The sequence below is a fragment of the Perognathus longimembris genome, chromosome 3 (assembly GCF_023159225.1).
Source record: "Perognathus longimembris pacificus isolate PPM17 chromosome 3, ASM2315922v1, whole genome shotgun sequence".
Lineage (NCBI taxonomy): Eukaryota > Metazoa > Chordata > Mammalia > Rodentia > Heteromyidae > Perognathus > Perognathus longimembris.
In genome coordinates, this window is record NC_063163.1 from 112,954,189 (window position 1) to 112,975,801 (window position 21,613).

Consider the following 21,613-nt stretch of genomic DNA (forward strand, 5'->3'; position numbering starts at 1 on the left):
TTCCTTCCTTCCTTCCTCCCTCCCTCCCTCCCTCCCTCCCTCCCTCCCTTCCTTCTCTCCTCTCTCTCTCTCTTTCTCTCTCTCTCTCTCTCTCTGTCCCTCTCTCCCTCCCTCCCTCCCTGCTCCCTGTCTCCCTGTCTCCCCGCCTCCCTCCTTCTTTTTTGTATGGTACTAGGTTTTGAATTCAAAGCACACATTTTGCTTTAGCTATCTTCTGGTATGATCTGGCAGTATTCACCTGGGCGGGCCAGACTGGACTTTGTTTTTTGCCAACACTGGGGCTTGAACTCAGGGCCTGAGCACCGTCCCTGGCTTCTTTTTGCTCAAGGCTAGCACTCTACCACTTGAGCCACAGCGCCACTTCTGGCTTTTTCTATATATGTGGTGCTGAGGAATCAAACCCAGGGCTTCATGTATACAAGGTGAGCACTTTACCACTAGGCCATATTCCCAGCCCCCAGACTGGACTTTGATTCCCCTATGTAAGCTTCTTGGATAGATAGCTGAGCTGACAAGTTTGAACCACGCCCTCCCCCCTCCCCCTTTGTCCATTGAGATGTGGGGCCGCGGGTGTTTGGAGAACTTTTTGTCTAGGCTGGCCTTAAGCCACAATCCTCCTGATCTCCATTACCTAAATAGTCCATCCATTTTCTAGAAGAAAAATATTTTATAGTGTTTTATTTCTGTCAGAACATCCTAGGCAGGACAGAAGGGTCTTGGTGGCCACTGCATCTGCGTTCTTGCCCAGTGGATCGATCCAGGTGAGTTTTCCCACACTGTGAGGAAGGAGCAATGTAGGTGTCCTTAGAAAGCAAAGGCTGCCCGGTCCTCTTGCTGATTCTCCAGAACTGACTGTAGCTGGTTCTGTTTCAGCGTCAGAAGCCGGGGACTGACTTCCTGTGGGTCAGATGAGAAAGAGGGCTCAGGGGGACCCTTCTTTCATGTTGAATTGTGGGTGTCCTCTGTGATGGGGTCATACAGATACTGAGAGCATGTGGTAAATGGTATCAAATAAGCTTTTTCAATCTCTGCCCCATTCGAAGGGCTATGAAGTCAAATAAATAGAATGTTACTCATTTCCTTGCATTAGCTTTTATCCTATCTATTACCCCCCCCCCCTTTTCTTTGTGCCTGCTTTCCTCTTTCCTTTCTTTTTTTCTAGGGCAGAATGCAGAGTGGAGTGGTATGCTTGATCTGGTCCCCATGTGGAGAGGGCTTGGGGATCTGGCCCAGTAAAGTGGGCTATTTTGAGGGAAACTGCCACTCAGGGCATCATTGTCTTTTACCAGGAGAAGCACATACGCTTCCTAATTAGCCCCCTCCCTCAGCTTTCCACACTGCAGGCAGAAATGATCTAAGAGCACATTGGCTGTGCTACAAGTCTGCGTCTGAGGGACCTTCAGATGAAATCCAGAACATTCCCTGTGGCTCAGCCTGCCCCATATGACCATTGCAACCCCTGATTCCTCCCGTTTTGCTTTTCTTCTCTCTTCTCGATCTTGGTGCACCGGCGTTTTGAACTAAGGGCCTCATAGCTGCCAGACAGCGTGTCCCACTTGAGCCATGCCCTCCAGCTAGGTCTCATGCTTTTGCCTGAGCTGGCCTCAGAAAACAATCCTCCTACTTCTGCCTCCTTAGTAGCTGGGATTACAGATGTACATCCCCATGCCTGGCTTTTATCCTTCCTTCCTTCCTTCCTTCCTTCCTTCCTTCCTTCCTTCCTTCCTTCCTTCCTTCCTTCCTTCCTAACTTCCCTCCCTCCCTCCCTCCCTCCCTCCCTCCCTTCCTTTCTTCCTTTCCAGTTCTGGGGCTTGAACTCAGAGCCTGGGCACTGTCCCTGAGCTTCTTTTGCTCAAGGCTAGCACTCTACCACTTGATCCACAGCGCCACTTCTGGCCTTTTCTGTTTATGCGGTACTGAGGAATTGAACCCAGGGTTTCTTGCATGCTAGGCAGGCACTCACCACTAAGCCACATTAGCCCATATTATTTCTTTTTAATGCTGAATTTCTTTCACTTCTTCCTCCATAGTGCAGAATTCCAGACATACAACGTGAGTCACTAGACAACGTAAGCCACATCGTAAAACACAAACAACTAAAATTAATTTTATTAAAATACTTTGTCTAGCCCAGTACATCCAGAATATTGTCATTCACCATGAGATCAATATAAAAGTTATTGAGCTATTTGACTTATTACTATTTTATAGTCTTGTGGGTGCACTCATGCACGCACACACACACACACGTGTGTGTTAAGCACTTAATGCAGCGCAAGTCCTATTACACAATTTCATTTCAGAGAAGTGACATTGAAAACGCTCAGCAGCCCCCTATGGCTGGAGGCTCCGTGTTGGATATAGACAGCACAGCTCTCGGATGTTGCTCTCTGTCCTGCACAGTTTCTCACCTATGCTTCCTTCTCCTGGATTACTCTTTTCCCCCCTCTCTCCTATCTGTTGAAGCACTCTGTCCATCAATCAGGTCTCGGCTCCCTTTAGGAATCCATCCTTGAGCCTTCTAGGATGCCTGCATTCCTGTACTGTTCTGACGATAACCTCATTATAATCTTTTTAACCTTCCTCTCCCATGGAACCTGGCTTTGTGAAGACAGACCTTTGACTGCTTTGCTCGCCTGTTACCTTCTTGTAATGTGCTAGACACAGAAGCTGGCGGCCCCTGCTCCCTGCTGAGGGCCCTCTTGGTCTGTTGTTTCCTTCAGATATTGTGGAAGGAAACCTGAAGTCCATCATGAGGCTGGTTCTTGCCTTGGCAGCTCATTTCAAACCTGGCTCCAACAGGACGGTGAGCCATGGACGAGATTCCAGAACCCCACTGCAAAGTCACCAACCACACTGCGCCACGGCTGTGGCCCAGGGAGCCGCTGCTGCTCTGGCCGACGTGTGCCATGACATGTCTCGGTCCGGACGGGACGTCTTTCGATACAGACAGAGGTGAGGGTGGAAAGGTGGGGATGAGAACTGGAATTTGACTTCTCGCTGACGACTCCTTCTCGTAGGTAACACAGGGGAGTAGAGGAAAAATATCTCCTCCCCAGCCCCACACTGCTGAAAAGAACACAGAATGGGGGCTGGGGAGGACACGCCCAAAGAGAAAAGTTCTTTCGAGATGTTTATGTTGCCGTTGTTAGCAGAAAATAAAGGAGCCACGGAGCCATGTGGGTACCTTCTTTGGCTCTGGTGCCTGCGTTTTCAACGTGTGCCTTGGCTCGGTCTGTGTCTGTGTCCTGGGAGAGAGGCTGTGGTCCAAGTGTGGGAGGCCTGCCCTGGATCGTGTCCAGAAGGCCCGGCTGTCCTGGAGAGTAGGGTCAGGATGAAGGTCAGAGATTGTCTACCTGTGCGGGGAGAGCGCAGCCCCCAGCACTGCAGGGGTTGTGCTCATGTCGTCCTCGGTGTCAAGTGCTTTTGAGTGAGGGTTTTGTCTCCTATGTTTATAGAGTGGCCAGGTGTTGGTACTTGAGATTGACCCTCCCCTCTGCTGGCGTTCCCTGGCTCTAGGAACAGCAGCCTGGACGAGGAGATCGAGAATCCATACTGGAGCGTGCGGGCGCTGGTGCAGCAGTATGAAGGACAGCAGAGGTCCCCATCCGAGTCCAGCTGCTCCAGGTGAGTGTGGCCCTTGGCTCTTCACTACCAACGTCTGGTCTGAAAGCCGAATTCTTAGGGGTTTGTCGAGTTCTCGACTTCAAAGAGCAACACGACACCAGTAAGGCAGGGGTGTCACTGGCGTGTAGCTTAATGGTAGAGCTCTGGCCAAATGTGTACCTGCACTGGATTCAATCCCCAGCAACACACACACACACACACACACACACACACAAAACTGCATTTCCTTCCCTTCATATGTGTTTGGCATTAAGGGAACAGACCTCAGCACCCCCTGTGTAGGGTGCTGGTGAGCTGTCCCAGGCCCCAGCGCCAATGCTTACCTGCCACCACATGGGGGCCCAGTGGGTTGGCATCTGTAGCTCATCAGCTGCCTGTATTTAAGACAGCCAGTTCCATTGCACTGTCCTGAAGCCAGCGTGCGTGTATGTAACTAGGGGTCTGAGACGGCGGTGTAACGTTCATAACAAGAGAGATTGTGCAGTGTCGTCTCAGCATGCGCGTTTCCATGTTCATGTACAGGTCTGGGAATTGTGGCGGATTAGGATGCATGTGAGTGTGCTAATGACGCTGTGCTTCCAGCCGAGAGGCAGTCTCCCTTAGAGCCAAGTGCACAGACCAGAACAGGGCACTCTGCCTGGTCAGTGCCAAGTGTGGCGGCAGAAAAGGATTACTCTCGTATGAACACATCCTTTTGGTTCCCCCCCCCCAACTTAATTTTGGTGCTGAATCATAAGTAACTCATGCTATGATGACCTTGACGTTTTCTGTCCTACCCCACCCCAGCATAGCCTGTTCAGTCTAGTCATTTTGTACATGTATTTTTAGGTGTCTGTCTTATTCTTCCTGTTCCCCTCCCCTCCCAAATTGCCTATTGGTCTACTGTGATTTTTTTGAATAATTATTTATTGTCAGAGTGATGTACAGAGGGGTTACAGTTTCATACATAAGGCAGTGGGTACATTTCTTGTACAATTTGTTACCCCCTCCCTCATTTCCCCCCTCCCCCCTCCCCTTTGGTCTACTGTGATTAGAAAAAAACAAAAAACAACTGCCTACTTTATTGAGGTCCCATGAAACTTACCAGCATTTTAATATACTGGTAACTTGGTTCAATTTTTTTTTATTTATAAAATGCACGAACGTTTTGAAATGTTCAGTCGAGTGCCATTTAGTACCTTCCATTAGGAAGCTTGTGTACCCATCCAGTTTAATGAATCTCCACTTCAACCGGCGCGGAAAACCTGTATCCATGAAGCAATGGCGTGTTGCCAATGGGGTTCTAAACCACTGCTTCCACTTGGTGCGGGATCCGGAGGCATTTCCGTCTGTAGGGAAGTCCATTGCCTCCAGCCTGTCTGCAGGCCCCACGGGTCCGGTCCTTCACCCAGCTCTCTAGGATGCTCAGTCCACTGGATCTAGGAGAGAGGAGGGCTTGTCACAGCTACCGGAGACCCAGCACCCTTTCCCTGTCCTGGGACTCCGTGACCACCATCCCCCCCCCCCGGGAGGCTGGGGAGGTGCTAGGGCCCCAGCCCCGGGGTGCAGCCCCCTCCTCCGCGCCTGCGGCCGGGCCCCGCACCGCTCCGCCCGCCTGTTGCTCCGTGAGCCCCCGGGTCAGCCTCTCCACCGCCTCCGAGCCGAAGGGGGCCGGGACTCGCCCGAGGAGCGGCGGGCAGGCCGGGCGGCGGGGGTGTGAGCTTCTCCCGGGGCGAGCCCCCGTCCCGGTCCTGCCGTCCTCCCCTCCCCGGGGGTCCCACCGGCTCCGAACCCGCGCTCGTCCCCGAGAAGGGACGGGGGCAGCCACGGTTCCCTGCCGCGCGGATGGCACCGGGACCGCCGGCGGGGGCTCCCGGCGCTCCCCCCCCCGTCCCCCTCCACCCCGGGCCTCCGGACCCCCACCCCCCGTCCCTCCCGGCGCTCCCCCCCCCCGTCCCCCTCCACCCCGGGCCTCCGGACCCCCACCCCCCGTCCCTCCCGGCGCTCCCCCCCCCGTCCCCCTCCACCCCGGGCCTCCGGACCCCCACCCCCCGTCCCTCCCGGCGCTCCCCCCCCCCGTCCCCCTCCACCCCGGGTCTCCGGACCCCCTCCTGCCGTCCCTCCCCGCCCCTCCCGGCGCTCCCCCCCGCGTCCCCCTCCACCCCGGGCCTCCGGACCCCCCCCCGTCCCTCCCGGCGCTCCCCCCTTCCCCCTCCCTCCCGGGCCTCCGGACCCCCCCCCCCGTCCCTCCCCGCCCCTCCCGGCGCTCCCACCCCCGTCCCCCTCCATCCCGGGCCTCCGGACCCACCCCCGTCCCTCCCCGCCCCTCCCACCCCCGTCTCCCTCCACCCAGGGCCTCAACTCCCCCCCCCCCCGCGTCAACCCCCCTCGTCCTCCTGTCCCTTCGCCCCGGGGCTCACCTCTCCCCGTCCTACCCCCCCCACCCCGCGTCCTCCTGACCCCCTCCACTCCGGGCCTCAACTCCCCCCCCATCACCCCCGCCCCATCCTCCTGTACCCCCACTCCGGGGCTCACCTCTCCCCGTCACCCCCCCCACCCCGTCCTCCTGTCCCCCTCCACTCCGTCCTCCTGTCCCCCCACCCCGGGGCTCACCTCTCCCCGTCACCCCATCCCCGTCCTCCTGTCCCCCTCCACCCTGGGGTTCAGCCTCCCCCCCCGTCTTCCTGTCCCCCCACCCCGGGGCTCACCTCTCCCCGTCCCCCCCACCCCGTCCCACCCGCGCTTTTCCCCGGGCTCCCTCCCCGTTGCTCCCACCCGGGTCCCCGCGCCCCCGCCCGCCGGCGCTACCTCTGCCCGGCGCCGCTGCGGGCGGTGACAGCCCGGGGGGGGGCGCGGAGGCGGGGGCGCGGAGGGCGGGATTGGGGGGCGGTGCGGGGCGGCGCGGAGCGGGGTCGGCGCGCAGCCCGAGCCGTCCGCCGGAGCCTCTGGGCCGGGCATGGGCTGAGACGCCGCCGCCCGCGGGGTGGTGTGGTGGGGGATGCCCGGCGCCGCGCGGCCGAGCCCGGGATGCGGCTGCTGGGGACCCGGCGCACGCGAGGGGAGGCCCGGCCGCGGCGGGGTGTGAGCCGCGGGGCAGCGCGCCCCGCACCCCGGGGCGTCCGGCTCCCCGGGGCCGGACGCCAGGCCCCGCCGTTCCCACTTTCTCCGGGGACCCCGGCGGGCCCCAAGTCCTCGCTCGCGCCCCTCGGGGGGCTATGCCCGAGGCTGGGGGCGCGCTGACGCCCGGCCTCCCACCCACCCCAGCCCGGGCGGCGCGCTCGCGGAAGCGGCCATGGGCGGGACGCAGGTCAAATGGTGAGCTCCGGGGCGCGGGGGGCGCGGGGGCGGCGGAGGGGACGCGGAGGGGGGGCGGGGAAGGACCGGGGCGGCGGGCCAACGCGGGGCTCCGGAGCGGCCCTGCGCCCCCGCCCTTGCGCCGGGCTCCCCCCCCCCCCCCGGTTTTTCCCTGTGTTTCAGGACTGGGTGTGATGTGCGGGGCGGGAGGGAGGAGGGGGTGCTGCGGGCTGGATGCACCGAGGCCGGGGAGACACCACATCCGTGGGAATTAAGAAATTCCGGGCCTGACTGGCAACCCCCCCCCCCCCCCGCCGCCTCCACCCGCACACACCCCACCCCACCCCGGACTTCCCACCGGAGCCGGGTGTCCAAGCAGGCGACTCTCCACGTAGGAAAGAGGACTTTGAGGCTCACCGGGGCGGAGCCCGCATCTCCACGTGAATCAGGACGGAGACACCTTTTGCCCGGCCGCGGGCCCCGCCCCGCAGGTGCCCCGGGAAGGCGTGCGGGACGCTCCCGCCGGGGTGCTCCTCCCGGGGTGAGCGGGGTGGGGGGTGGGGTGGGGAGGGAGGTCCGCGGCCTCACCTCTCCCCAGGGCCTCACCCCGGCCAGCCTCCATTCAAGAAAGGAAAAGGTTGTTTTCCTTTGGCGGCTCAGCCACTCCCCCGCCCCGTCGGGGCTGGGTACCCGGACTCCCGCCTCCTTCTGCCCTTATATGGGAGGCGAGTCTCCTCCGGAGGGAAGAGGTGGAGCCGAGCATGCGTCGGTGCTGGTTGCTTTTAAGGAAAGCCGTTTTTTGTTTTTTTTCCCCAGCACCCTAGATTGTCACATTCTCCCCCCCCCCTTCTTTGTCTAGCACCCACCTCCCGCGGTCCGGGCAGGTGCGGGCTGTGGGACCTGTCGCCCTCGGGCACCTTGTCAGCCCAGAGGGCTGCGCCCTGGGCGAAGGCAAGCCGCTTTCTCCAGGAAGTCCATGCTGAGGCCCGGACAGCCACACATCCATTCTCTTTAAAATGACCTAGGACCTTCAGCCCAGAGCCCTTCCGGCAGGGGGTTCACGTCGGCTTGCCAATCACATCCTACCGAAGCAGGGAACGGTGGGTGAAGAGGGGTCTCACTTCCTCGCGCCCCAAGCCCCTTTGCCTACTTGCCTTGTAGATCGATAGAGACCCGATAAAGCAGCTTTCATTCAAAATAGCCCAAACTTGAGTCCCCCCTCCACCCCCACCACCCACCCCCACCTAGTTCTAAGAGGGAAGAGAATGCATGAATGCATTTGAGGTCTTTCTCCACAGAGCTCCTCCACTCAGGACATGGAGAGAGGAGGCGCTGCTCCTCAGGCCCGATCACACAGGGTTTTGAAATCTCTGGCTTCTTCTCCAGTCAGTGTTTGGCTCTTGTTTTTCACTTGTGTCCAGAAGATGAAACTTTCCTGCTCCATGGTATAGAGGACTAGCCTGGGGGACTTGAGCGGGACATTAAGTGGGTCAGTGATTCCTAGACACTTTGACTGTTGTCTGGGTGATGGATTTGGAAAGAATTCCTAAGAAGGGGCTGCGCCCCTGCAGCCCCTGAGATTGTTTGAGTGCTGATGTTCTCAAGGTGCAGCGCAAAGAGAAATAAATGGCTCTTCAGATTCCGTTTCCCCCCACAGCTGAAGAAGCATCAGCCCCAAGTTCCCATCTTGTCCTGTCCGTTTGCTGCTGTTCTGAGGATGTAAACCTGCTCGGGGAAGAGCTGGACAGTTCCTCCTAAGGCTGGTAGTTACCGCAGAGCTTAAGACCTTTTCAGGGCTTTCTGATGAAAATTTGAAACCACTTTGTCAGAAATATAAGTAATTCTTTGGTGAGAGTAAATCAAGAACACTTTTTGTTTTTATCACTGCAACAGGTCTTTCTCCTTTTACCCTACTACCTTTCTTAGCATGGTCCAACTTAATTGTGGGGAAGTCACTCCATTCTTGCAGTGTATACCCTCCCGCAGTTACCGCCCTCAAGTCCCCTCTACCCAGCCCACTCCTGTGGGATCAGTCTACATCCCATCTCTGCTTGCTCTACTGGTGTTGTCTGCAAGATCAGCATATTGGAAATACCATTTTCTTCCAGCTACTAAGATACATACTGCATGGTGGTGGTGGAGGTAAAAAAAAAAACCCAAAAACAATAGCCAGCTTTGGTGGCTCATACCTTGTAATCCTAGCTACTCAGGAGGCTGAAGTTTGAGGATAATGGTTGGAAACCAGCCTGGGCAGGAAAGCCCTTGTGACTTACCTCCATAAATCACTAAAAAGCCAGACGTGGACCTGTGGCTCAGCCAGCAGAGCACTAACCTTGAGCAAAAAAGGTCAGGGACATTGCACAGGAAGTCACTGAGGTCAAGCTCCGGGACCAGCACCAATCCAAACAAAACAACAGCAGCAACAAAACCCCAAACAAACAAAAACACCACGAACAACAACCAAAGTTCAAAGCTGAAGAGTTTTTTTTTTTTTTTTTTGGCCAGTCCTGGGGCTTGGACTCAGGGCCTGAGCACTGTCCCTGGCTTCTTCCCGCTCAAGGCTAGCACTCTGCCACTTGAGCCACAGCACCACTTCTGGCCATTTTCTGTATATGTGGTGCTGGGGAATTGAACCCAGGGCCTCATGTATACGAGGCAAGCGCTCTTGCCACTAGGCCATATCCCCAGCCCGAGTTTTTTTTTTTTGTTTTGTTTTTAAGTTTGATTGCCTATCCTGATAATTTGCCAGTCAATTATGCCGAAAAGCAGCCTCACTGTAGAACAGACCATGTAGGACTGGGTTGTTCATTCAATCCATGTACATTTTGTTCAGTCAACAACTTTGTCTTCATCGAATATTTATTTTTACTGTGGGCTAGGTACTGTTGGGTACTCAGACTGAGACAAATAAGAGCAGATCTCTTGGATAAAATTTTGGAACTTGGCTTTGAAAAAACTGTCTAGTAATTGTTTTTCTTCCTTTTTTCTTTGGCCACAGCCTGACTTCACCCAGCCCCATCCACAGTGCAAAGAGTGAATCCATTATAACCCAGTCGGAGGAGAGGGCCGAGCTTGCGATCATTCCCTCCGAAGGAATAGAGAACAGAACAGGTACTGTCTGTCTGTCTGTCTCTCTGCTGCCTGGGTTGGCTCAAGGAAAGACCTCAGGCCTTTGGGATGCTTGGAGGTCCTGACAACCTACCTGCCTGTCCAGGCTCCTCGTCTTGCGCATCAAGCCCGACGCTGGTGGCTCACGCCTATAATCCCAGTTACCCAGAAGGCTGAGCTTGGAGAAGCTCAGGCTGACAAATCAGTGAAACCCTTATTTACAATTAACTAGTAGGGAGCCCAAACTAAAGACCTGGGTCAAGTGATAGAGTGCCAGCTATAAACAAACAAACAAAAAAAGCTGAGCAAGAGTGTGAGGCCCTGGCCAGGCGCCAGTGGCTCACGCCTATAATCCTAGCTACTCAGGAGGCTGGGATCTGAGGATCATGGTTCAAAGCCAGCCTGGGCAGGAAAATCTGTGAGACTCCTATCTCCAATAAATACTCGGAAAAAGCCAGAAGTGGTGCTGTGGCTCAACTGGTAGAGCGATAGCCTTGCATGAAAAAGCTTAGGGACAGCACCCACGCTGAGTTCAAACCCCAGAACCAGAAAACAACAACAACAACAAAGACCCTGAGGTCCTGAGTTGGAGCTCCATCCAGTACTAGCACAGACAAACACAAGAAAAGACTATTGGGGGCTGGGAATATGGCCTAGTGGCAAGAGTGCTTGCTTCGTATACATGAAGCCCTGGGTTCGATTCCCCAGCACCACATATGTAGAAAACGGCCAGAGGTGGTGCTGTGGCTCAAGTGGCAGAGTGCTAGCCTTGAGCAAAGAGAAGCCAGGGACAGTGCTCAGGCCCTGAGTCCAAGGCCCAGGACTGGCAAAAAAAAAAAAGAAAGAAAGAAAGAAAAGAAAAGACTATTGGATCTGTATAAACAAGGACCTTGTCTAGTTTGCTCCCTATGAATTAGGAAATGATATTAGGACAGTCAGAGCCTTACTTGAGAAAATAATTTGTATTATTCTGATCTTACAATATAATAATTTGTGTATTTTTCTCACTTAAATTGGAGCTGGGAATATATAGTGTGAATGAGGTGCTGTGAGAATGTTCAGCAGAACACGCCTACACCAGGCTAGGGGTAAAGGCTACCGAAAGGACCACAAAGAGGTTCTTTTGTTTAGACATTTTGGTCTCTCTCACTTGTTTTCATTTTTTTCTTCTTTAAACATAAAGAGAAATATGAAAGAAGCAAAACGCAAGAGTTAGACTGGATTTCATTCACCCATAAGGGTTGTCACGAAACCAAAGCCCTCAGAAGAAAAACTGGAATTCAGTTCTGCCAAACTCTGCTTCCCCTCAGCCCTGGGATTGGTACCAAAGAAACACCTAGGGCCTTGGGGAGGGGTGGAGGGAGGGAAAGTATTTATTGAGTACTTGCTGTGGGCTAGGTACCACCAAACCCAGCACGTAAGTTACCTTTTTGAATCTTAACTACAACCCAGAGGAATTACATTCCTCTTACGAATAAAGCCACCTTCTGTATTCCATAATGAGTTTTAAATGACTATGCATATGATTTGGATAAAATGGATGAGGCTACGAGAACGAGCCAAGAGGTCTTAAAAGTAGGGAAATAAGGCTGGGCATCAGTGGCTCATACCTCTAGTCCTAGCTACTCAGGATGCTGAGGTCTGAGAATCATGGTTTGAAGCCAGCCTGGGCAGGAAAGTCTATGAGACTCTTACCTCCAATTAGCCACACATAAAAAAAAGTTGGAAGTGGGGCTGTGGCTCAAGTGGTCAAGCACTAGCTTTGAGCACAAAAGCTCAAGAACAGTTCCCAGGCTCAGAGTTCAAACTCCAAAATGGGGGTGGAGGGGGGGAGAAGTGGTGAAATAAAATGAAGGAACCAGTACTAAACAGTTTACTCTTAATAGTACAGTGGTTTAGTATTAATAGTACGAAATAGCTTTACTAGTTTGGTTCCGGTTTGGCTCACAGTTACATGGAAGAAGGGCTCCCTCCTGTTAAGCCTGAACGATGCCTCCCTGAGACGGGACCGGGAGTTAACAGTCAGTTCTTCATGCTTCGCAACCCCACCTGGTGGCGAGTCCGGTCTGTCTGTGCGGACAGGTTCAGAAGGCAGGTGACCTGAACCTGTGCAGGACTCTGAATGCTTTGGGTCGGCAAAAACCTTTTCTCCGATATGGACTACCCTCCCTCCTTTCATTTTGTAGAGGAGCCAGGCTCGCCCTTATGCCGAGACTGGCGGCCAGGGAGCCCTGCTGCCTATCTGGAAACCTCATGGGAAGAACAGCTGTTGGAACAACAAGAGCATTTGGAGAAAGAAATGGAGGAAGCAAAGAAAATGATATCAGGACTACAGGTAGCTCTTTCTCTTGTCGTTTGTCCTGGGTGCACCAACTGATCATTGTTTTTGTCACTCGGGTCAACTGGAAAGACCTGATTTTAGTTGTTTATGAAGTCAGAGTTGAGGGAGGGGGTGGTGTTTCTATCAGTAGAAGGAAAAACCCTTCTGTGTGAGGGCTTTAAATGGACGTGTGGACCTTTTGCCGTAGTACAGCTGTTAGGATTTCTGCAAGCCAAGGAGCCATTATGCTGACCGTGCCGCACAGGTGGGTTTCTCTTTTATGCGGCTGCAGACCAGCAATTGCAGCTTTCAGTGAAGAATGGCACCATGAATGGTCAGGAATTTTCTCCCGGGCGTTCTGCAGTAGGAAAGGTGGAGGAGCCAGCCATGCTGCCAGGCTTCCACCAGAGTCTAGCCCTGGGATTTGGCTCACTCCTGGGGGCCTGGGTAAGTGGACGCCAGGGCCCGAGGACCAGATAGACGAGGCTTTCCCGGAGCCACAAAGCCCTTCCGTGTTTCCTCTACCTGCACTGTCAGCTCGGCAAATTGTCCCCCAGAGACTGGCTGACCCACTTGACACACTGTCCACCCCTCCTGACCCCTGCAGTCCTGTGCCTTTGTGCCACCGTCTGCGTTGGGTGGGTGGGGGGCAGTCCTTGTAGTGTGCTGATGACCCTGGAGTTGCCCAGGACTATTCCTTTCTGTTTGTGCTGGGAACTGCACTGCTTCTGAATTGTGAAATATTTATGGACACGTAAACAAAGCCCACATTATGTGTGTGGCTCTGGCAGCCGGCAGGCGATGGAGGGCGTGCTCCCAGCCAGCTAGCCACAGGGTGGGGACACAAAGGGTTTCCAAAGGAAAAGGGAGGGGGGGACTGGTAGTAAAGCAATTTGCATAATGTATGCCCAGGAACCAAGAGAGGTTAGAGGAATGTTTGCTGCCTAAACATTCCCAAGGAAAGTTGTTGGTTTCTGCAACATTTGCATTGTGTTTTTAAGGTTTCTAGCTTGAGAGGCCTTGTGGGTCATTTAAAAGCCCTTCCCACCACTCTTAAGGAATACCTTAACGGATTTTTGTTGTTGTTCTCCTGTGCTTTATTGAGATGTGTTCCGGTGGGGAACATCTGGATCATATCCAAGTTTTCCTTAGGATAATTTGCATGATATAAACATGGATATGAGTCTGGCTTTGAGTTTGGTTTGAATTTCTTAGTCTGGGAGAAATTCCATGGCAAATCACTTCTTGGCCTTTTAGCTGAGACCAAGTGCAGAAGTTCCATTGGCGATGAAAAAGATAAAGAAGAAAATTGACTGGGACGAAGTCAGCATCTCAATATTCCCTGCAAACAGGCATTTTAATTCACAGCCACGTGATCACAGAGGATTCAGTTCCACTGTAGAAAACAAAAGGACTCTAGTGTCCCTGGGCTTGTTAACTCTTTGGGTGATGAACAAGTTGTATGCGAAGCCGCATCCAGGCTTTCTGACTTATTAGTATGCCTCAGAGCCTAACAATGCACTGTTAGAGTCTGTTGTAGTAATGGTGCTCTCTCCCTTAGCTCCCTGGAGGCTGGTAGCTTCTTATACACAATCTATACCTCTTGCCTGGACTCCTAGGATAACTAAATTTATTTGACTTATGAAAATTTTCTTACTAGTGTTTAGCACATCAACCACTGTCAGGATTTGAAAACATTATCAACAGTGATGAATTTGTTTCACCTCTGGTGATATCCTGTTTATATTTCAATTGAGACAGAAATGTGGTGTGAAATAGGCACACATTTTCAGTCCTTCACAGAGCGGATTTGTCTCATAATACTTATCTCTAGGGGTGGCACAAACCCTCAAAAGTTGATAATGGGCATGGTTGTCTTTAGGAACAGTATAGTGGGTGTGTGGTGTTTGAAGAGGCAGTGTACACAGGTGCGTAAAGCTGAACTTCCTTAGCTTTGGGGCAAATCTCCCTGGTAGTATTGCTGGTGTTCTTGCTAGTATTCTAATGAAAACAGCCTGGCTTTGGGATGAATGACATCCCCCAACTGGTGTTTCCTCTTCCTTCCATCCAGATTGTCTTAAAGAATAAAAGCACGTAATTTCTCAAACGAGCAAATAAAAAGCAAGCACTCCTGAGGCAATGCTTTCAAAGCATTTTAGGCAATGTAATACCTTTTTAAAGCCAAGTTATTTCTCAGCTGCTTTTAGATCCCTTCCCAGATGGTAAAATGGAGTTTGAGCAGCTCCAGTTTGAAATGGGTTCTATCACATTTCTGAAGGGAACGTCTGTTTTTTGTGTCTTCTCTGGTGCCAAGGAGCTTAGAGCAGAGGGATTATGTTTGTGTAGGGAGAGGAAAAAGGCCTAGAGCATCGGCCTGACCTCAAAAGTGCCATTGGAAATAGCCAGAGTGAAAAATTACCAAGGCTTCTAGAAAGCTCTGTTTGGGGCGAATTTGCCAAGCCCAGCTCTGGACTGAGTCATCTCTGGGGAGTTCAGTTTCTTCCTGTCTTTGTGGTTATTCAGGCCTTACTGCTCAATGGATCCTTACCTGAAGATGAACAGGAGAGGCCCTTGGCCCTCTGTGAGCCAGGCGTCAATCCGGAGGAACAGCTGGTGAGCTCTTGTCTTTCATGGCTGGACACTGAATCTGGCTTCTGCATGTGAACTTTCCATCCGTTCCCCCTGTGTTCTCACTGGCCCTTCATGATCTGGCCCTTCGTTCCCTTTCCACCCTCATCTCTTGCTATTTCTTCTTCACCTAATCTCTGCTCCTAGCACATGTCCTTGTTCTGGCTCTGTCTGTGCTGCTTTACTTGCTTCACCTTGGGCAGATGCTTTCTCCGGAGGGCAGGAACCTCTTTCCTGTTTTTTGTATCACCAGAACACAGCCAGAATCTAGTAGGTGCACAGTAAATACTTGAGTGAATGGCTTATGCTCTTTGTCGTATTGGTGCATAACCATCTCTTTCTGTGTTGTGCTTAGGTTATAATCCAGAGCCGTTTGGATCAGAGTATGGAGGAGAATCAGGACCTAAAGGTATGTCAAGACATATACATTTTACCCTTTGGGGAAAAAAAAGCTATGGGATTATTACACATCAAGTTCAGGATATTGTCTGTATCTGTCTCTATCATATCTTTCTTTGAGAGAGAGAGTGAGAGAGAGAGAGCGCCCAAATATGTCATGAAGTTAAACCTTTTCATTCTTAAAAACCTCAGGGTAATAGGTACCTATGCCATTATTGGTTGTGCTGGTATATATGTTTGAAGTTTTTCTAGGTTTTCTTTTTTAATTAAAATAAAAAGAATGGATCAGGTATTGCTAAAGTGTTTTTATGAGTACTTCCCAGAATTCTTCTGGGTCCATGTTTTTGGGTTTGAACTCAGAGTCTTGAACTTGACTAAGTTGACACTCTACTATTTGAGCCATACTTCACCTCCAGCTCTGTTTTGCTGGTTATTTTTGGAAGTGGAATCCAGCCAACTTTTCTGCCACAGCTGATCTCAAACTGTGATCCTCTGGTACTCAGCCTCTTGAATAGCAGCTAGGATTAAAGTCACAAGCCACTAGTGCCTGGCTGAATAAATGTGTTTTGATTTGGTCCACAATGAGCAATATTGTCCTGGAGAATCACTCCAACCCTTTGCTGAACATTAAAACTAATATAATTGCTTAGTGACATTGGGGATAGGCATATTTTGGTATGATCATGTATTTTAGTGGGAGAGATTTAGATGGTTATAATTAGGTTTTTCCTTGGGGATGTCTGGGCTGTCTTCTTTCTCCATGAGACTCTTCTTGACCTGAGAAGTTCAGTGGTGATACTGGAGAGAAGACTGGAATGGGTCTTGTTCTTGTTTCTGCGGGTCGGCCTCTGCTGCTGACCAGCTCACATCTGCGTTCTGCCACAATAGAGGGTTCATCTGTGATGGAATGATAACTGGGTTTTGTGTTCTCGCCGGCGGGATGAGGTAATGCCTGTGAAGCAATCCAGATGCCACCCTCTGATCTAGCTATATTTGGTTTGCAGAAAGAGCTGCTGAAATGTAAACAAGAAGCCAGAAATTTACAGGGGATAAAGGTAACAAAGGAAGCCATTTCATTTTATAAATAAAGTGTCTGTAAGGTACAGTAGTCTGTTGGTGGGTGGTTAACATCTGGGTGTGAGGAGGGTAGTTGGGATTTGCTGGGGTTGCTGAACAGGCTGGCTACTTTGGGGAAAAGAAATGGCTTTGTGGTGGGAAGTGAGACGCATGGAAGAACTGTCTTTGTTTTGCTGAGGCGCGTGTCGCGTGTCTGGTAGTTGTGACTCATGGTACTGCCACTTCTCTCTGGTCCCCTCAACTATCTTCCTGTATAAAGTACTCCTCCAGGGTCCCTCAGGGCGAAAAGAAAATGTCTTTATAAAAAGAGAAGACAACCCAGGTTACTTAGTCTTGGGAGAGTTAATAGCATGCAAAAGGTTTTAAAGGCACCACAAGGCTAGATGTAAAAGTTGGCCTGCCACTCTGCCCCCCAGGTATCTAGTTCTTCTTCCTAGAGGCAACTTCAGTAAAAGAGATGTGTGTCATTTCCTCCAACATTTTTACCCAGACAGTAGTATTCATTCACTTAGCAATGTGTTCAGAGATCAGCCTATTTTGGTAAACACTTCTTTAGTTCTTCTTTAGAACTGTAGAATATTGTAGTATGCGTATATATTATATTTAATGTCTCCTATTGGTGGATTTTTTAGATTACTTCCTTTTTTCTGCTAATAGGAGCAGTGATTTAGGTATATATTCAGTGCCGAATATATGTTAATGTCACCCAAGCATGATTATATTGGCTAAATAGATTCTTCTTAGGCTCCTGCTAGTTCTGTTTTCCCTGTACACCCGGTCATGGCTAGCTTAGAATATAACTCAGCAGCATCTGCCAACATGTATTCGGTAGTCTTAGCATTATATGAAGCAATTCAAACAGCAAATGTGCTCCATGGTCAGATAAGTTTGAGAAAGGTCCTATGGGCTTGAAGATTTACAGAGAATAATAGCATACTAAAGGATATAAGAAGGTCTGTCATAAAGAGGTTTTGCCTGAAAGAATGTGCAATTATTAACCACAGAATCATCTTTTCTCCTATGTAAATCATTAACATCCCACGGAGGGTACCTTGGAAATGTTCCTCTCAACTAGTGACACCAGGGACCTCACAGACTGCCTTTGCCATGTATCATGCTGGCAGACAAACACAATTAAAAATGGGCTTCTTCCTGGGTTTGGTGGTGGTATGCTTTTTGAATCCCTGTACTTGGGGGATAGGAGAATCAGCCAGTTTGAAACCAGTTTGGGTTATCTAGAGAGACCTTGTCCAGAAAGAAAAAAAGGAAGAGAAAAAGAAAGGAAGAAAGAGAAAAAGATATCTATCTATCTACATCTATATCTATATTATCTATACCTATCCTCTCTGGAGTCTGCTCTGTTTCTTTGTGACCCACGAAGACAGAAAAGTCATAGTCAGGATAAATATATGGGACTAGAGCGCCAGTCCATTAGTTCTATTGGAAGTCACCATGGTGAAGGAGTGTGTTAGAGCTGACTCTTACAAGTGAGTATATCCAGACACTTGTCTTAAGCATGGTGTGAGTCACAAGGCTCTGAGTGGAGGGAAAGATAGTCTAAAGGATCTAACCAATAGGATCTAGCCATAGATCCTATACAATTGAGAAGAGACCATCAGTGCAAGAGCAGGTGTGAACAGCGGAGGCACACTCCCCCTCCTGAGCACACTAAGCCTTGGACGCCAGCGGCAGCAGGATGGCAGCAAGGCTCTGGGAGCCAGAGGGGGAGCGACTCCGGGCATTCTTTATGAACAGGGTGGTGAGCGGGGACAGGATAGGCTGACCGTGTAGGAAATGGGATGGGGAAGATAGATAGGAGGAAAGGCAGATAAAGCCAGATGGAGGTTTTGTTGTTGTTGGTGGTGGTGGTCATGGGGCTTCAACTTGGGCCTGGGCACTGCACCTGAGCTCTTTTGCTCAAGGCTAGTGCTTTACCATTTTGAGCCACAGCACCTCTTCCGGTTTCCGGGTGGTTAACTGGAGATAAGAGTCTCATGGACTTTCCTGCCCAGACTGGCTTTGAACTGTGATTCTCAGATGTCAGCCTCCTGCGTAGCTAGGATTACATGTGTGAGCCACCAGCGCCTGCGGCCTGATGGAGTATGTATCCACCCACCATATGGATAAGAAAACCAGGGTGGGATGAGGGGCGCATACTGCCCACAGTTAGTGTCAGGAAAGTATACCTTGAATCTGTGTGTGGTTTCACAAGCCACTCATCCTCTGGTCTGGGACCCCCTGCTGTCAGGAGTGTGCAGTGGAGGGATGAGGAGCAGCTGGAGGACAAATCCGATTCTACCCTGCTTGGAATTTGCCCGTAGATGCTAGTGTCCTGGAAGAGAAAAACCCTGGCTCAACAGTCTGTGGCAAGATCCTCAGAAACCTTTTGTCTCCCAGTTTAGCAGAATTAATGCTGCACACACAGTAATGGGTTCATGGAGTGTTAGTAATAACTGAGCGAGTGATGGAGACAACAACCGCTACTGTGCTTTTCTCCCCCAGGATGCCTTGCAGCAGAGACTGGCTCAGCAGGACACATCTGTTCTTCAGCTCAAACAAGAACTCCTGAGGGCAAATATGGACAGAGATGAGCTGCAGAACCAGAATGTGAGTTCAATGTGGAGACCCTAATGCCAGTGAGCCCCATGAGCTAGGAGGACATGAAGGAAGAAGTGCTCTCAGATTGGCCATCTCTCTCTCTCTCACCTTGCTCATGGCATGTCTCTCTTGAGTGCCTGTAGTTTTTATTTCCCATCAGACTAACCTCTGTTTCTATGTGAGAGCCACACCTTCTGCAGGTGTGCTTTGAGGACTGAAGAAGGGAGAGCAGCCATACTTTTTTAAAATTTTAATCATGACCATGTCCCCTGTATGCTATATGCTGTAATTTCCAACATTCACTCTGGTTAGCAGGTGTCTGGTTTCCACAGGTGTTAGTATTTAATCCTTTCATACCACTGAGTTCTTCCTGATCCTTGCAGGTGGACCTCCAGAGGAAGCTAGACGAGAGGAACCGACTCTTAGGAGAGTACAAAGTAAGAATGAATATTGGCTTAGAAATGGCTTCTAGCTGACCTTTTATGAACAGCCCCATTTTGCTCTTGCTCACAAATTACTTACATATTCTTCTCTGAGCCCTGCTTTCTGGAAGGAAGTCTTCTATGTCCCCAGATTCATGAGAACTGAAGAATAGATAGCATTTAGGAAAAGGGACACAGAAGTAAGGATCTAGGAACCTCAATGAGACCTCAATGTCCAACTAGTATGGATGGCTCCTAGTAGCCCTCTTACAAATGGTAGTTCCCTCTTTCCCTCCCTCCCTCCCCCTCACTCTGTCCCTTCCTTTCCTTCTTTCTTCTTTTCTTTCTGTCTGTCTTGAGGCTTGAGCCCTGTCTTGAGGCCCTGAGCACTGTCCCTGAGTTTCTCTGTTTAAGGCTAGTGCTCTGTCACTTTGAGCCACAGCTCCGCTTCTGGTGTTGTGGTGTTCTGGTGTTGTGGTTTGAACCGAGGCTGGCTTTGAACCGAGATCTTCAGATCTCAGCCTTCTGAGTAGCTAGGATTACAGGTGTAAGCCACCAGTGTCCTGCCCTTCTTACCCTTTCAAGAATCTTTGCATTGTAATGACTGTGGAGTATGCGAAGTCTTCCTGGTATACTGCCAGGAAAGGCCTGTCCCCCTAAGGCTCTGCTTTCTATGGGCGGAACGTGCACAACAGAGGATGAACTGTTCTGTGCCTCCATTTTGCCACGTCTGTCTGTCACAGAAAGAGCTAGGGCAGAAGGATCGCCTCCTTCAGCAGCACCAGGCCAAGTTGGAAGAAGCACTCCGGAAACTCTCGGATGCCAGTTACCAGCAGGTCAGAACACAGTCAGCCACTGACTTTCCTGCTCCTTTGACTTAAAAAACAAAAACAAAGAAAACCTTTTCTGATTTCATCTCTGTTTTGTTGCAGGTGGATCTAGAACGGGAGCTAGAACACAAAGATGTCCTTCTGGCTCACTGTATGAAAAGAGAGCCAGATGAGGTAACTAGAGCTTGGGTTCTCCTCCTTCTCCTCACAGAGCCGAGAGAGAGATTCTGTCTCTTACCCAGAGCTGACGTAAGGCCAAAGGCTAGTTTAGTAGGAGAGGGTCAAGAGTACAGGTTCCTAGATAAGAAAATCTGATTTCAAACTCCACCCTAGCATGTCTACATTGTGTTATCTTAAGTCGCTTAACTTCTGAACCTTAGTATTGAGGCCCAGCTGGAAAATGGAAGAATATGTCAGGTATTCCCCATGAATAGCTAAGCGGCATAAATAACAGCATTCCACAGAGTCAGGCTTGTGATGCCTAAGTTGTTCTTACTCTTTGGAATGACTAAGCCAAAGGAAGGAAGTGCTGGGACCTGAAGCGGCTGTGGGAGAGGCGACGCTGGCGGCCGCAGGTCAGGGTTTCCATTCCATCCATTCCGCATGCACAGTGCCTAAGTCAGGTGCAGCACTGATGGCAGGACAACGCATATTTTCAATCCAGAAGGAGCCTCTTCACTCAAGCTTTCAATGGAGGCATTCCATAAGCAAATAGTTATATAGTATGTCATGAAGCGTTGAATGTGAAGAAGAAAAACAAGAGAGGGAGGATGTCTTGGTCCAGGATTCTCCTTTTCACAAGCACCATTTCCACTTGCTGCCCTAGGTGACCAGCTACAACAGCCATAACACTCAGAGCAATGGTTTTCTCCTTCCAGTGGCCGGGAAAGGAGCCGCCTCCATCGCCCACAGAGGGGTAGGTTCCTGGCAGTTGGGCGCAAGCCTGCTACTTCTAGCTGAAGCCAGAATAGAATAGTAACTAGAACAGCACTGCAGCCATCCCCAGTGGTCCAGACTCTTCCATATCCTGACTCCTTGCAAGCGATGGGTGTGTAAAGAGCCCAGGCATTTCTATCCAAAATTAAGTATTTGTGGGCAAACGGTGGACCCGTTTCTAAGGAGGAAAGTTGCCCTCCTTTATAAAAGTAAAGAGGATCTTAGCCAGGCACTGGTGGCTCACACCTATAATCCTAGCTACTCTGGAGGCTCATATCTGAGGCTAGTGGTTCAATGCCAGCCTGGGCAGAAAATCCATGAGACTCTTATGTCCAGTTAATCACCAGGAAACCGGAAGTGATGCTGTGGCTCAAGTGGTCCAGAATTCACCTTGA

The 21,613-nt window shown here is 51.1% G+C and overlaps 1 protein-coding gene across 9 annotated transcripts in view; it reads left to right on the plus strand.

Moving 5' to 3' along the window:
* The window catches only part of Dixdc1 (DIX domain containing 1), a 62,860-nt gene that overhangs the window by 27,146 nt on the left and 14,101 nt on the right, over nt 1-21,613 (plus strand). For 8 of the 9 annotated variants that reach the window (XM_048343839.1, XM_048343840.1, XM_048343835.1 and 5 more), the window contains 12 exons: nt 2,724-2,955; nt 3,520-3,627; nt 9,899-10,011; nt 12,195-12,343; nt 14,852-14,941; nt 15,312-15,365; nt 16,360-16,410; nt 18,935-19,039; nt 19,414-19,467; nt 20,196-20,288; nt 20,385-20,456; nt 21,109-21,198. In XM_048343839.1, coding sequence (XP_048199796.1) covers nt 2,724-2,955; nt 3,520-3,627; nt 9,899-10,011; nt 12,195-12,343; nt 14,852-14,941; nt 15,312-15,365; nt 16,360-16,410; nt 18,935-19,039; nt 19,414-19,467; nt 20,196-20,288; nt 20,385-20,456; nt 21,109-21,198 — 1,211 coding nt within the window. Of the gene's footprint in view, nt 1-2,723; nt 2,956-3,519; nt 3,628-6,712; nt 6,922-9,898; nt 10,012-12,194; nt 12,344-14,851; nt 14,942-15,311; nt 15,366-16,359; nt 16,411-18,934; nt 19,040-19,413; nt 19,468-20,195; nt 20,289-20,384; nt 20,457-21,108; nt 21,199-21,613 lie in introns of those variants that run through there. The other variant, XM_048343844.1, reaches the window with a different exon arrangement.